Raw genomic sequence first — 15,539 nt, forward strand, 5'->3', positions numbered from 1 at the left:
GAGTTGAGCAACTTAACCATAACTACTGGCCAGCTACCGCAGATAAATATATATATATATATATATATATATATTATCTATTTGCTGGTTAGCCAATCTGGCCACCTAATATTCTGGTCTCTTGTAGGTCTGGCCACCTAATACTCCAATCCCCAGTAAGCAGACACGTGTTTTCGCCCAACAGAGGGCTTCTTTAAGGCTATAGTGGATATACTTACAGCAGCATTGTCAGCCGGTGGTTCATCCAACAGAAAAACCTTTTAATGTGGTTTGAACAAGCCTAATATGAGCCTCTGCACTCACCATAAAATGCTGATTATTCCAACATGTGACAAAAAAAATTCAAAACTTTATTGAAGTCAGAAAGATAATTGTTATCCCTCCACTTCTCCTCACCCAGCTCCTAGGCTGGTTTTCCTTCAGCCGTGGCACACTTCAAATTATTTCAGAGTTCAAAGATGCTTCTGGGCAGATGCTGTTGCACCAAGTAATACTTTCTTCTTCAGGGATTGAACTTAACTTGAAGGTCTGCTGTTTTCATATTGCTGTTGCTTTAGCAGCTCATCAGCAGAGAAAGACTGATTGCATAGCAGTTGCAGGTTATTTCGTAGAGCCGTAAACTACAGTGCCTACTAATTGTTCCCTTGCTGGGGACTTCTGGTCTTTGTAGTTTTTTCTGTGACTTCAATCAATGTTAAATCTTTGCTACTGCTGGAAAAAAAGTAATATTGAAAGCATAATAAACCCCACTATGCCTTTACAAAATTTGATTTTACATTGCAACTACACAATCGCAATCCATTTCTCAGGTAAAGCGAGTAAAAAAAAACATTATGGGGGAAAAATCGGCTCATCTTTATTGCGATAAATAGGACTGCCATGATACTATTTACACCTCACATAAGAAAAATCACAACAATCATTTTGCTATTAAAAATGAACAAATTTGAATTTTGAAAACAAATGTTAACTCTAATGCACTCATTATGTAGCTGCAAATGAACAAGATCCTTCAAGTATTAACGCACAATTTAATCAGCACAGCTAGCCTGTACGAATGCTGTGCATTGGTCTACAGAACATTAACTACGTTTCAATACCCCATGATAAACACATTTCATCTGAATATGCATTAACCAGCAGTGTGAACAATTAATGACCTGAACATTATACTTTCAAAAACGTGTGTTTTTGCAATAAAACGGATGTTACATGGGTAGTGATGAAACAGTTAAATAGTAGCTGAAAACACTGACAAACTTTAAAAGTGCACCACAACTTTAGAAAAGAGCACTGACAAAAATAGTAATATTTGTAAGGTTCTGTTGGGAGAATTAAAGTTACAAGACAACTAGAATTCAAATTCACACCACAAAGGCCCTGCAGGTGGTGGTTTCAGCTGTACTGTCTAGAGATTGCCTATTGGTTTCAAGGTCCAATATGTTTTCCTTTAATTTCATAATGCACAAAATATTGATGAGAAACTTTAAAAAATTGAGGTACACGCGGTTTCATAATTTTTCATAAAAATTTAAAATACAAACAGTACCATTTGAAGCTTGATTAATGAACATGGGTAATTTTACATACATTTCATTTATCAATAAATAGGGGGCAATGTCATAATATCGCACACCACGCTGAAGGTTTTATGAACGCGGGCAAATGCTCCCTTAGGCACCAAAAACAAAAAGCACAAATAAAGCAAATAATTACCAAGGAAAAAGATGTATAGTCATGGTGCTCAAAAGAACCACAATTATGTTAGTTTTGCATCAAATGATAACCACATCATTGGTGTAAACGTAATGCCACATGCTAAACCATACAATTAAATAGCATTTTTTTTTAAAGGTCCAGGAACATGACCGTTTCCAAAGATAATTGATTGCAGTTGATAAAAAAATATCTTCAATAATGCTATGCTAGACAAATCGGGAAATACTGCCCCTCACCCTTAAAAAGAGCAATTAAACAGTTATACAAAACAAGGTATTACTCGATGGGTAACATTTTTTTTATTTAAAACAACCCAATTGATAAAATATTTTAGACTAAAACATTAATAGGAAAACCTGTGTTGGGAACAGTCGGAAAATAGAAGAAATCACTTGTATTGGTGTTAGGTTTAAAGTGTCGACAGCAGAGTCGGGCGCACTCACAAACACTTGTAAATCATTGAATAGGACATTAGTGAAAATACTGGGCTACGAAATGCAGCAACCTTCACTCAAGTACATTCTTTCTATTTTAACAGCGTTGATGAATGTTCGTTTGTCAATGCAAGATGTACTATTGCTTTGTTGTTGAGACGTCCATATTTTGCGGCATAAAATTAGATTTCACATCTAGAATTGTTGATGGGCTGTGTATTCGTGCTGCAAAACAAAAACAGCAAATTGCGCAATAAAATTATAAACCAATTTTGTTACAATTAAATCTTGGCTTGAGACAGTTTTGTGTTCGCTTTTTGATAAAACCTTGTTTCGAACTTTTACTTTGGATAAAATGGTTACCACAGTCACTCCAAAAATGACAACCTAGTGTGTTACTCCACATACCAACATGATTTGTCACATCTCAAGGCATAAAATAAGCAGTGTCGCATAGCAATTTGCTATGCAGTTCTGTTCATTTGCTAATTAAACTGACACTTGTGTAGCACAGCTTGCTATTTAAATTTCCCTGTTCAATAAAAGCACATCTCACCCTGCATTTCTCGCTTGCCCTCAGGGCTCTCCCCACCCTCTTTTCCCTGTCCACTGCAAGTTCAAATGGGCTAATGGCGAGAGACTGCAGCAGTAATAATCTCCTCCACTCTTAAAAGTAGCAAAGGCCCTAAACAGGTTTAAGTACCACAGATGATGGCTCTGAGTACCAATGGTGATAAATACCACGTTCATGGGTGTACAGCACTGTGCTTGGGTCTATCTGGCTTGGGGTTGAAGTTATTAGCAGCCCTGACCTTCCCCGAGAGTGGTATTTAACGCTATATTGAAAATCACAGGCAAGAGCGACATTGTCCACCTGAAGTTGACAATTACCCTGCCTGCCGCAACACTATACTACATACTTAGTCTCAGGCTGTGACTTTCCTTTAACATTGTGAACTTTTTCATTCATGAAACATTTGAACTTCTCCTTACAGAGCAAATCATGGGCCAAACACTTGGGTCAAACAATATACAGACACCACCCTGTGCAACACCGACGGTAGCAGCTGCACAGAGTCTTGCACTGAAATCCTGTTTTCAGAGCCTTTTTATCATAATAATAATGATAATAATAATTTGGCACTTGTATAGCGCTACGAACCCTCCGGTATCTGAGTGCTGCTTATTATACCCACGGTGTGTGGTGCTCTTGGTGCTCATTTATCGACCTAGGAAGGATGAAAGGCTGAGTTTGGCCCCGCCGGGATTCAAACCCGCGTTAGCAGGCTCTGCACGGATGTCAAAGCGAGCACTCTACTCGCTGTGCCACTTGACCGGCTATATCTATCTTTATGTCTTGGTTACAAATAACTTCTGGTGACAGTACAAAATAGCTAATCAAATAAGCATGTTTGCTTATCAAGAAATGTTTAATTAGCAAACTCTGCTAATCAATTTTTGAAAACTAATTTATGCCTTGCATCTACATAGCACAGGAAAACTGCACAAATACTCCCAAAAAAATATATGACAGCGTTGTCCAACTAGGTGATGTATGTGCCTTATGTTTATCAAGTTACATTTTTTTTTACTGAACAAAAGAATCGACTAAGCGTAGGGATGTTCATAATTTAGGCGCACGTAAAGTAAAATACCACAACAAAAACAGGCACTCGGGGCACGAAGTGGATAGAATGACATGTGATCTAGAGGAAATATCGAAGCCTACATGGAAAACGTATAATTTGCTAGATGTTAGCCTTAGTGCAACAAACTCGCTAACTGTATAACCGCCATTGCCACTTACCACATCAGACCACAGTTCTACCCCCATTTGAAAAGGCACCACCTGCCTTCTTCCCACACAGGCCTTCTGCATCATCCCAAATCTTATTGTTGCTGTGGCAATCACCCCAACAAATTCAATAAGTACTTCTCCAAACGAACACTAACCCCTAATCTTAATTTAGATGCCTCCAAAAAGGGATTGCCCAAGAGCTAAAAGAAGCTGTGACGAGAATTTGATTAGAAACAAGTAGTTAGCAGATAAAATGCGTTCATATGGTTTACCAAAACTGAAGTGCGATGGCTTGAGGGTTTTAAATGATTATAGTTGTTCAGCCTGCCGGGCCATTACAGATGGTGAAAGGTCATATGCCTAGTAGGCTCGGGCCCACCACAAAAAGGGGCAGTCCAATCCAAATCTTGAGTGTTGCCCAGATAAATGCCTATGGTTATGATCTATTCAAAACATTCCAGCCATCACCTTTTAGTTTTAATTCGGTCCCCCAGGGTGGGATTGGTTGCACAGATGTGGGTCCTGAGCCAGCTGGGCCTATAAGCCAAGCTAAATATCACTGATGACGCTCAATGAGGCTGAAACATATCTGGCATTGCTTGTGGTCTTGTACAGAAGGGATGTGACCTAGCAATTCGGGCTGGACTGACCCTTTTGGGGTGGGGGCAAGCCTGATTTGCATATGGCCTGCCCCTTCTGTAACAACTTTCCAGTCTGATAGACGATAATCTGGAGGGTTTCCCCAATTAATGCTTGTGGTTATGATTAATACAAAACTTTCTAGCCTTCACCTTTTAGTTTCACTTATGAGATGTACCAGGAAAACAATTTTAAAACGCTTTCAAGAGCGCCTTGCCAGGCTAACTCAACTTGAAAGGAGATTTCCCTAATATCTTAACTGTGTAATCACCTGCAAGGAAAACTTCTAATAAACACAGAAACTGTTGTACTTACACTATTAGGGCAGAAAGCGATCTGGGTTTTTGCCCACTAACTTAGTGGATTTGAAAAAGATTGTTCTTACTTCCAAGTTTTTTTTGTTTTAACCTTTTTCTAACACGATGTTAATGTTAAAGGATATTTGTACCGCGCACCATCACCACTGGAGTGGTCCCCTGGCGCCCTTGCAGATCTGAAAAGGAAAGGGGGTGGAGGGTGAGTTAGTGGGAACGAATGGGATAAGTGCAAGAGAGCAGTGATGTTGGCAGCATCAGTTTGGTTAACACTGTTCGCTGAGCTTGGGGTGCTTTCCGGTTGGAAGCCATCATGTGCTGTTGTGCAAAGCTGTGTGTGGTTTGTTTTGTTGTTGCGGTGTAGTAAAGTTTGTGCGGTTTGTTTTGCTTTAGGGTTGTGGTTGGTTAGAGTTTGAGAGGTGTATGCAGAGGGCTGAAATTGTTAGTGGTTTGGTTATTGGCCTCTATCTAGAAGTGATTTGAGATAATTTTCCACGTTCTTTCTAGATGTCGCAAATATCTCCGCATTTCTATCTAGATCCGGCACTGGCTAAAATTTACAATCTTATCTATACATGACGCACGCCAATATTCTCAATTATATCCAAATGTGGCACTGGCTCACCTTCAAAATCCTGTCTAGATGCGAAGCAAGCCAGCATTCAGAATTCTATCTAAATGTGGCATTGGTAATATTCCCAATGCAGTCTAGATGTGGCAATGGCTAATATTCACTATTCTATCTAGATGTGGCACTGGCCGATATTCACAACCCTATCGAGATACGATGCAGGCTAATGTTCACAATTCTATCTAAGTGTGGCACTTGCTAACATTCACAATTCTAAGTGTGGCACTTGCTAACATTCACAATTCTAAGTGTGGCACTTGCTAACATTCACAATTCTAAGTGTGGCACTTGCTAACATTCCCAATCCTATCTAGATGCGACGCAGGCTAGTGTTCAAATTTTATCTAGCTGTTAAGCAGGTTGGTGTCAATGTCCTGGTCTGCTATGTTCTGAGGGCAGGCAAAGTGGCAGGGCTTCTGGTGTAGAGTGATTGCTCTACTCCCCACCCAGGCCACACCTACTTTGATGGTTGCGGCTGGCCGCATCTGCCGACACAATCTGCAGCCGCCTCAGTGGGAGCCGCCCTTTGCCTTGGGCCCTTAGCCGTAGGGGCTGCACGGGCAGCGGGCTGCCCTGGGAAGGACAGTCGTGACCAGGTGGATGTACCAATCAGGGGAGGTGGGAAGGCTGGGAGGCGAGAGGCAGAGGGCGGGACTGGGAGAAAGCCAGCCACAAACAAAGGACTACACCACAGGGACTGCATAATCTACATGCAGGCCAGCACAGAAAAACAGGGTCAGAAGCTACAAAAACACAAGAGACACCCATCACAATACCACAAGTTGGTAAAAAAAAAAACGATTGAAAAAAAACCACCTAAACCCTTGTCACGAGAGGACATGAAACATGCCAAAAAAGGATTACAATCAATGTACAACCGCTCACTAATCATCAACCAGCCCCTAAAGCTGTTGACCCAAGTGGTTTCCCTACCAGATCCTTCGAGATTGCGGTCCAGACGACAAAGGGAAAATGGCTCCAGGTGAGCTGCCCCAAATGGCCCATACGTTTATAATTATAATATATTCCTCTCTCCACTCCTCTCTCCTGAGTGATCACTTTCTCCTCTCCTCCCAGCTCACCCTCCCTACCCCCTCAGGCAAAGCCACCCTCATCACTGCCACCTTCCTTCACGGTCATCCGACCCATGAAGCGCGTGTCAGTCAAGGCTTTTGCTGCCACCTTCTCGCCCCTCCTCCTCCTTCGGTTGAATCCCACCCTGATACAGCCCTCTCCACTCTGCTATATCTGATACTCTTGATATCCTTGCACCTGTCATGAGAATCCGCCTGAAGCCCAAAGCCAAATGTAACTCCTGGTATGACTCGGATCTCGTTACCCTTAAACGCAATTGCAGGGTGGCAGAGAGGAAATGGCATGCTTCATGTTCATCCCCTGACAAACTGGCCTGCCGCCTGCTCCAAAGGCAATACCGGCTCTCTGTTCTCACCAAAAACAGAGCCCTTATCCAAGCCCGCATCTCCGTGGCATCTAACAATTCGGCCGAACTCTTTAAAATCTGCAAGGAGCTGGCCAACCCTGCTGCCGTCTCTACCTCTCCTGTCCCCTCCCAGGCCCTCTGCACGGCACTGGCCTCTCACTTCATTTCAAAAACTCAGGACATCCTGTCCTCACTCTCCTCCTGTCACCTCCCCTCCTCTATTCCCTGCCCCTCCTCTGGCCCTTCTGCAGCCACCCCTCCTCTCTCCTTCGCTGCCTTTCCCCTTTTCTCTGCTGACGAGGTTTCGAGACAAGTCCGATCTATGAAAGTCTCGTCAAAACAGGTCCACCCCTGTTCCTCCAAAACTATCAAGGACCACATCGACTCCTTGGCTCCTGCCCTTGCTGACTTCTGCAATCACTCCTTCGCCTCTGGAGTTTTCCCATCCCCTCTCAAGCACTCCCTTGTGCACCCCCTTCTTAAGAAACCCTCTTCCAACCCTTCCTGCCCAGCTAACTATCGCCCAAACTCTATCACTCCCTTCATGGGCATGCTCCAGGAGAAACTGGCCATCGCCATGCTGAATCTGTTGGTAGTCTCCATGACCATCAGTCTGGCCTCAGAGCTGCCAGAAGCACGGAAACTACCCTCCTGAACATCCGTGCAGACCTGCTCTTGAACCTTGACTCGAACATTCCATGTGTTCTCATTTTGCTTGATCTCTCTTCTGCCTTTGATACTGTCAACCATAGCATCCTGCTCAACCGTCTCCGTGATAACCTGGGTATCACTGGTCAGGCTCTGGCGTGGTTGACCTCTTTCCTCTCCAATCGACCCTCCCAGGTCCAACTGGGGCCTTTCCTCTCTGACATCTTTTTCTCTACCTGTGGTGTCCCCCAGGGATCTAACCTCCCTGGCTTTTCAACCAGTATCTGGCACTTCTCGCCCACCGCATCGCCGCTCTCTGCCCCAACTTTCAGTGCTATGCGGATGATACCCAGCTCATCTTCAGGCTACCCTCGGCCTCCTCTTCTCCTTCCCTCATCTCTGTCTTTCTGCTATCCAGCAATGGTGTGCCGCCAACGATCTCTGCCTTAATGCCAGTAAGACTGAGATTCTACTCATCGGCACACCCACTCCCTCCTTCCCTGCAGCTCTCTGGCTGGCCTCTCTTGGCCCTCTTCCCGCTCCTACCTGCAAGGCAAGAAACCTTGGGGTCATCTTCGACTCTACACTCTCCTTCTCTACTCACATATCCGACGTCTCTAAGAAGTCACACTACCAGCTGCACCTCCTCAGAGGTATCCTTCCTTTCCTCTCCTTCCCCCAGACGCTCACTGTCTCTAGAGCCCTGGTTCTCTCAAAGCTGGACTACTGTAACAGCCTCCATCTAAATCTACCCGCCTCTACTCTCCGCCCTTTGCAACTCATCCAGAACAGGACTGCGAGACTTATCCTTGGCCTCAAGCCCAGGGACTGTTTCTCTCCAGGACTGAAATCACAACACTGGCCCCCAGTGACCACGAGGATCAAGTTCAAAACCCTCTGCATTGTCCACAAGGCCGTCTGGGGCCTTGGGCCAAAACACCTTCAACTCTCTCTTCCTAAATATCTTCCTTCTCGAGCTCTTCGCTCATCTGCCTCCAACTCCCTAAGGGTCAGCCGCTTCTCCAAACAACAAGTTGGGGGCAGATCTCGCCTCTGCAGGGGCCTCCCTCTGGAACAGCCTTCCTGCCTCCTTGAAACTTGAGGACAACCATCTCCGGTTCCGGAAGCACCTCAAAACCTTCCTCTTTGCCTCCGCTTTCTCTCCCCCTCTCCCCTGCTAAAATTACTGAAACTGCACTGAATCTGCAACTGGGCCACTCACCGCTCTCGGTCCCTGCCCAGCCACTCTCCCCTGCACTGCCTCCCGGGCAACCCCTGCACTGCGGGACTGTGTCTGTATCCCTACAGCCCCCCTTCCCTAGCACTTGTCTGCACTTACCTCGCACTTGCCACCAGTTGGCCCTTTTTATAAGGAAAAAGTTACTTACCTGTAACTGTTGTTCTCCAGCATGGGTCTGGCATGGATTCACATGCTCATGAATATTCCCCGTCGTCAGGCTGGGAATCCTCGGTAAAGAAAAAACCAGTATCAGTTTCGATTCTGATCTGTCTTTCCTAGTAATAACCAATCACTGGTCTCTGCGTCATACTGACCACAGCCAATGACTGCCCTCTACCTAAGCACTGCCTCTGGCAGCCATCTTCAGATTTGGAAGCACGTGAAGTGGCAGTATGACCAAGTGAAGAGCCGCAGAGGGGTAGGCGGGAGGGTTCGCATGTGAATCCATGCCAGACCCATGCTGGAGAACAACAGTTACAGGTAAGTAACTTGTTCCTTCTCCGGGATGGGGTCTGGCATGGATTCACATGCTCATGAATAAAGAATACATAGCAGTACACACATGCACAACCACGGGAGGTGGCAAAGGCTCAACATTAAGCATTACATCAAACTCAACATTAAGCATCTTACCTCCTCACCAGGCTCACCTCAGGCGAACAGGTTGCGCAGCACTGCTTGGCCGACCCTGGACTCCTCCCTGGAATCCTGATCGACGCAGTAGAATTTCGTGAAGGTGTGCGTCGACCTCCACGTAGCAGCCCTGCATATGTCCAGCAGGGGCACACCAGAAAGGAACGCCGTGGTAGCTGCGATCGCTCTAGTGGAATGGGCTCTCGGACGGCCAGGCAGCGGTCAGTTTGCCAACCGATGACAGTACATGATACAGCCGGAGAGCCATCTGGAAATGGAAGCCTTCGAGAGAGCCTTCCCCTGATTGACAGGACCAAGATTCACAAAGAGTTGTGACGTCTTCCGAAAACACTTCGTGCGGTCCACGTAGAACTTCAGCGCTCTAGCCACATCCAGCGAGTGCAAAGTCCTCTCAGCCGGCGACGAAGGCGACGGGAAGAACACAGGCAACACCAAGGGTTCGTTGAGATGGAAGTCCGACGGTACCTTGGGCATGAAGGAGGGGTGCGTCCTAAGCACTACACTCGTGTCGTGAAAAGTCAAGTACGGGGCCTTGCAGGAAAGGGCCTGGATCTCTCCCACCCGTCGTGCGGAGGTGATGGCCACAAGAAACGCTGTTTTCCACGACAGAAACTTCAACGTGGCCGAGTGCAGAGGCTCGAACGGAGGTCCCATGAGCTTGGTCAGCACCACGTTGAGCTCCCACGCCGGGGCCGGAGCCTTCACCGGCGGGAACGATCTGAACAGTCCCTTCATGAACTCTTTCACCAGACGATGAGACCACAAGGACGTCCGGCCCGTGGTCCTGGTGTATCGGGAGATCGCAGCAAGATGAATCTTGATGGACGCGCGTGCCAGTCCAGCTTTGGCCAGCGTCGGCAGGTACGGCAGTACCTGGGGGGCCGTAATCCGTAGAGGGTTAATCTTCTGTGCGTGGCACCAGACAGAGCATTTAAGAGTCGAGGACGCCCTGGCCTTTGCAAGAACCTCTCTGCAGTCGGCCGGTATGTCGTATCCTCCAAACTCTAGCGCTGCAGGAGCCAGGCCTGCAAGTTCAGCGGTTTCGGGTCGTGGTGGAGGATGGCGCCTCCTTCCCTGGAGAGTAGATCCGCGTCCACCGGCAGCCTGATTGGTGGGGACGCTGATAAGTCCAGAAGGTCCGGGAACCATATCTGCCTCGGCCACGCAGGTGCGACGAGGATCATCCTGCACCGTGACCTCTTGAGCTGGTTGACGAGCCGGATTAGCAGTGGCAAAGGAGGGAACGTGTAGAGGAACAGGCCCTCCCAGGGGAACGAGAAAGCATCGCCCATGCTCCTCGCCTGGGGAAACCTGCTGGCGAACCTCCGGCACTTGGAGTTCGTCGCCGTTGCAAACAGGTCGATCTGGGGTGTGCCCTACCGTCGGAAGAGGCGATCCACTAGATCCTGCCGTAGTTCCCACTCGTGGCACGAGCGCAGCTCCCTGCTGAGTGAGTCGGCGATGGTGTTTTTTATCCCTGCCAGATGAAACAGCACCAGAAACATCCTTTGGGCGACGGCCCAATGCCACAGGTCCTGCGCCTCCTTGGACAGTGCTGGGGACCTGGTTCCGCCCTGTTTCCTGATGTAAAACATGGTGGTGGTGGTGTCGTCGGTGAAGATCCTCACCACCTTGCCCTTGAGGGACGGAAGGAAGGACCTGAGGGCCCAGAACACTGCACGGAGCTCCAGGACGTTGATATGGAGGGACTTCTCCGTCGGGAGCCCGAGGCCTCTCGCGTGCAGATTTTCGGTGTGCGCTCCCCACCCTTCCAGGGAGGCATCCGTGGTCACTGTCTCCTGGTGGTCTGGGGTCTGGAAGTCCATGCCCGCCGTCAGATGCGCGCGGGTGCCCCACCACCTGACCGCTCGGCGGAAACTCTCGTCGAGTGTGATCCTCTCCTCGAAGCCGCCCGTCGTTTAGATCTAGCACACGTCCAGGAACTCCTGCAACGGGCGCATCCGGAGCCTGCACATGGGAATGAGGTAGATGCAAGAAGACATCATTCCGAGGAGGGACTTGATGGACCTCACCTTGGCCGCGTAGGAAACCAACATCCGCTGTACCTTGCCCAGGATGGACCTGGTCCTTTCCTCCGACGGGGAGGCCAGAAGGGACACTGTGTCGAGCTTCGCTCCCAGAAACAGTGCGTTTTGCGCGGGTACCAGGTGGGACTTGGCGTAATTCACGGAGAATCCCAGGTCCGTGAGAAGCTGGACGGTCCTTGCCGTGTGCTCCACGGCGAGCTCCCTCGTCTTGGCTCGGATGAGCCAGTCGTCCAGGTAGGGGTAGACGTGGATCCCCTCGCGGCGTAGCTGCGCCGCGACCGGTGCAAGGCACTTGGTAAATACCCTGGGTGCCGACCGTAGTCCGAAGGGGAGGGCTCTGAACTGGTAGTGACACCCTTGGACCACAAACCTGAGGAATTTTCGGTGCCCCCTTAGGATGGGAATATGGAAGTAGGCATCCTCCAAATCCAACGACGACAGGAAGTCTCCTTCCTCCAGCTGACCCAGGACGTGCTGGAGGGTAACCATCCGGAACTTCTGCGCCTTGATGAACTTGTTCAGACGTCGCAGGTCTAGGATGGGGCGCCATCCTCCCGTCTTCTTCTTCACGAGGAAGTATCTCGAGTAAACTCCGGAGCCCCGAAGCCTCTTTGGGACGAGTTTGATGGCGCCCTTCCTGAGCAACACCTTTACCTCCAGGAGAAGCTGAGGGATGTGAAGCTCTTTCCTGGCCACGGGGGGGACGCGCGGGCACCTTCTTTGAAACTCTAGCGCGTGGCCCCGGGCTAAGGCGTCCAGCACCCGACGGTCGGTGGAGATGAACTCCCACACGCTGACGAAGCCCGCCAGCCGGCCTCCCACCGGGGTGCTTCGGTGGGGGCCCGACCCCACGGCCGGTTCAATCCTGTTTCGACGAGGCTTTGCCGCCTTGACCTCCTTGGCAACGACGGCGGGGTCCGCCAGACTTGCCTCGTCCTCTGTAGGCCTCCTGAGACGACGAGCGGGCCGCTTGACGGTAGGTGGAGAAACCGCCGCCGGAACCTTTGGAGGCGCCCTTGCCTCCACTGCTCCGAAAGGGCGTCCGTCGTTGCAGAACCCCAAGGGCCCGGGCCATCTCAGTGTCCGCTTTAATGGCCTGGAGGGAATCGTCCACTGTTTTCCCAAACAGGTTGTTCCCATCGAACGGCATGTCCAGGACTCTGGTCTGTACGTCTTGACGGAAGTCCGTAGCCTTGAGCCATCCACGCCGCCTAAGGCACACGCCGTTGCCCAACCGCGAAACCCAGTGTCGGCGATGTCCGTCGCAATAGTGATGGCGTGGTCCGACGCCACCTCACCTTCCTGTAGGATCTCCAGGGCATCCGCCCTCTTGTCGTCCGGTAGGAAGTCCAGCAGGGGAGCCAGTCTGTACCATAGCTCCCTGTCGTAGCGGGCCACGATAGCCAAGGGGTTGGCCGCTTTGATCGTCGTCACTGCCGACGAGATGACCCTGCGTCCCATCGCGTCCAATTTCTTTCCCTCGCCGTCCGGTGGGGAAGTCGATGTGGAGGCCGCACACCCCCCCGCGCTTTCTTCCTGGCCGCCGCAGAGACGACGGAGTCCGGGGTAGGCTGCGCCCGGAGGCACAGGGGGGCCGCGTCCGGGACCTGGTACTTCTTCTCGTACCGGTCTCTTCTAGCTGGCGTCGTGGAAGGGTTCTTGAGGAGGGCGAGGCCCTCATCCCAAATGTCGTCCAGTAGAGGCACCGCGAGGACCGTCTTCCTCTTGGCCTCGCGCCATTGATAAAGGAATCCTTCCTTTTTCTTCTCCTCAGGGCAGAGCTGGAAAAGCTCGGATGCCCTGGTGATCATGGAGTGGAACGATCCAATCTCGTAGGGCGGAGAAGCCCTGGTGGCAGGTGACGACGGGAGATCCTCGTCGTATACCTCGTCGTCCGTACCCGTCGCTGCCGTGTCAGTCCCCGTATCATCCCCTCGGGTGGACAGGGAGGTGGGCTGGACGGGTCGCGACGGCTGAAAAGGAGGTGGAGGGTGAATCCTTCTCTTCTTGGGCGGGGGAACACCCGAAGGTCCCGGTTCAGGATCCCCCGACGGGAGAGGTTCCTCCGTCGGCAACGGTAGTCTCGTCCTTATCTCTGAGCTTAAGGACTGTATAGCCAACAAAATGGCCGCCGAGTTGTCTTGCGGCGCTGGCAGAGGGGAATCCGACGGGCGATCAGGGGCCCCGTCGTCACCCTCGACGCTGTCGTCGTCACCTGCATCGGGATCCATCCCGACGGGCCGGTCTTCATCCACGCCAAGGCTGTGGCTTAAGACCTCGATCAGCTCTTCCTCTGAGGCCGAATCTACGACGACGCCCTGCCCCCCCCCCCTTTTTCTTCCCCGCCGGGGATTTCACGGGGGTCCTATCGATGGGCACAAAAGAGGACTCCCTCCCAGGTGGCAGGGAGACTCTGAGCCCCAAGGTCGCCACCACTGGTGTAGCCTCCACAGGCTGAGCCAGGGCCGCCGCGACAGTATCGATAGAGGGCTTGGCCGGATGGATTAAGGCCTTCACCACCTTAGGTGCGCTCACCGCCTTATCCTTGAGGGGGGGGGGGGGACACTGCCTCGCTCCCCCTCCGATGGGGCCTTCGAGCTCGACCGGGGCCTCTCCAGGAGCTTCACCGGGTGCTCGCCCTTCCTCTTACCCGACCCAAAGCGTTGGCTCGTGGCTGAAGGTGCCGGGGAGGGTGCGCCCTGCCTGGCGCCCGTAGAGCCCGACCGTTCGGCGCTCCCGGTGCCAGCGGACTCGCGGTGCTTGGCCTTGTGTTGGACCCCCGTCGCCGGGGCGTCCTCAAAGGTCTTAGAAGACCGCTCCGATTTCTTCCTCTTCTTCTCGCCTGACGGGCTCTTCCCTTCCAGCCAGTTGGCGAGGCGTTGGTGGCGGTGCTTCATGGTCCGCTCCGACATATTGCCGCAAAACGCACAGTCCTTCGCCACGTGCGTCTTGTCCTCATGTAAGCAGTTGAGACAAAAGGAGTGTTCGTCCTCCTTAAAGACGTTCTGCAGCTGGCATCCAGGGCAGACCCTGAACAGCTTTCCGGGCGTCGAGCTTCCCTTCTCCTGGGCCATGTCCGGGCCTGAGAAGCTTCTGGAGTCCTCAAAACGTAGCTCGACGAAATCTTCACCCTTAAGGGGCGCAGACTAATCCGACACGGGTCCCCGTTGATCAGATGGAGTCGGTGGAGCTTGAGGCTCTTTTGACCGGAAAAAACGAAGTTTTTGAGAAAAAACATGAAAAAATAGCACTAACGCTCGAGAGCAATAGCACGAGGATCCCAACACATGAACGTGCGGTAAAAATCTGAAGATGGCTGCCAGAGGCGGTGCTTAGGTAGAGGGCGGTCATTGGCTGTGGTCAGTATGACGCAGAGACCAGTGATTGGTTATTACTACGAAAGACAGATCAGAAACGAAACTGATACTGGTTTTTTCTTTACCGAGGATTCCCAGCCTGACGACGGGGAATATTCATGAGCATGTGAATCCATGCCAGACCCCATGCTGGAGAATGTTTGCTTATAACCCTGTACTGCACTTTCCCTTCTCCCTTTCCCCTTTTCCCTTTCCCTCTACCCCTGCACTTGCGCGATTTGAATGACACCTGGCCTAGTAGGATCGTTGTCTGTCTCCTCCTTGTCCCACCCCCTGCCTCGTCACGCCTTGAAACACTTGTGTATAGGCGCGTTACAAATGCCATATCATATAAGGGCATGGGTGCTTTCTTACACTCCATAGTTGCCTCTTGGTGATTCGATCCCCCTGAAAGTGTTTTGTGTAGTAGGGTGGTGGCAGCTGTGAATTAGTTTTGGATTCTCCGGGGTTGCAGTCCTTTTTACCATATTAGTAGACCAACGTGGTAGACATTCTATCAAGTTTTGCTATTGGGTTTCCAACAGCATCTAGTGGTGAACTGGGACCGAATTAGGCTCAATACATTACACCAAATTTTACCAGATTTTTGGGTGACC

General features: G+C 50.3%; 1 protein-coding gene across 3 annotated transcripts in view; it reads right to left on the reverse strand.

The window, feature by feature from the left end:
* Window positions 1-831: 831 nt before the first annotated feature.
* The window catches only part of BORA (BORA aurora kinase A activator), a 911,814-nt gene continuing 897,106 nt past the window's right edge, over window positions 832-15,539 (reverse strand). For all 3 annotated transcript variants that reach the window (XM_069639407.1, XM_069639408.1, XM_069639410.1), the window contains one exon: window positions 832-2,378. In XM_069639407.1, the coding sequence (XP_069495508.1) occupies window positions 2,293-2,378 (86 nt within the window). In that variant the 3' untranslated portion in view covers window positions 832-2,292. The remainder of the gene's footprint in view (window positions 2,379-15,539) is intronic.

The sequence above is a fragment of the Ambystoma mexicanum genome, chromosome 7q, assembly GCF_040938575.1.
Source record: "Ambystoma mexicanum isolate Mex_15411 chromosome 7q, UKY_AmexF1_1, whole genome shotgun sequence".
Lineage (NCBI taxonomy): Eukaryota > Metazoa > Chordata > Amphibia > Caudata > Ambystomatidae > Ambystoma > Ambystoma mexicanum.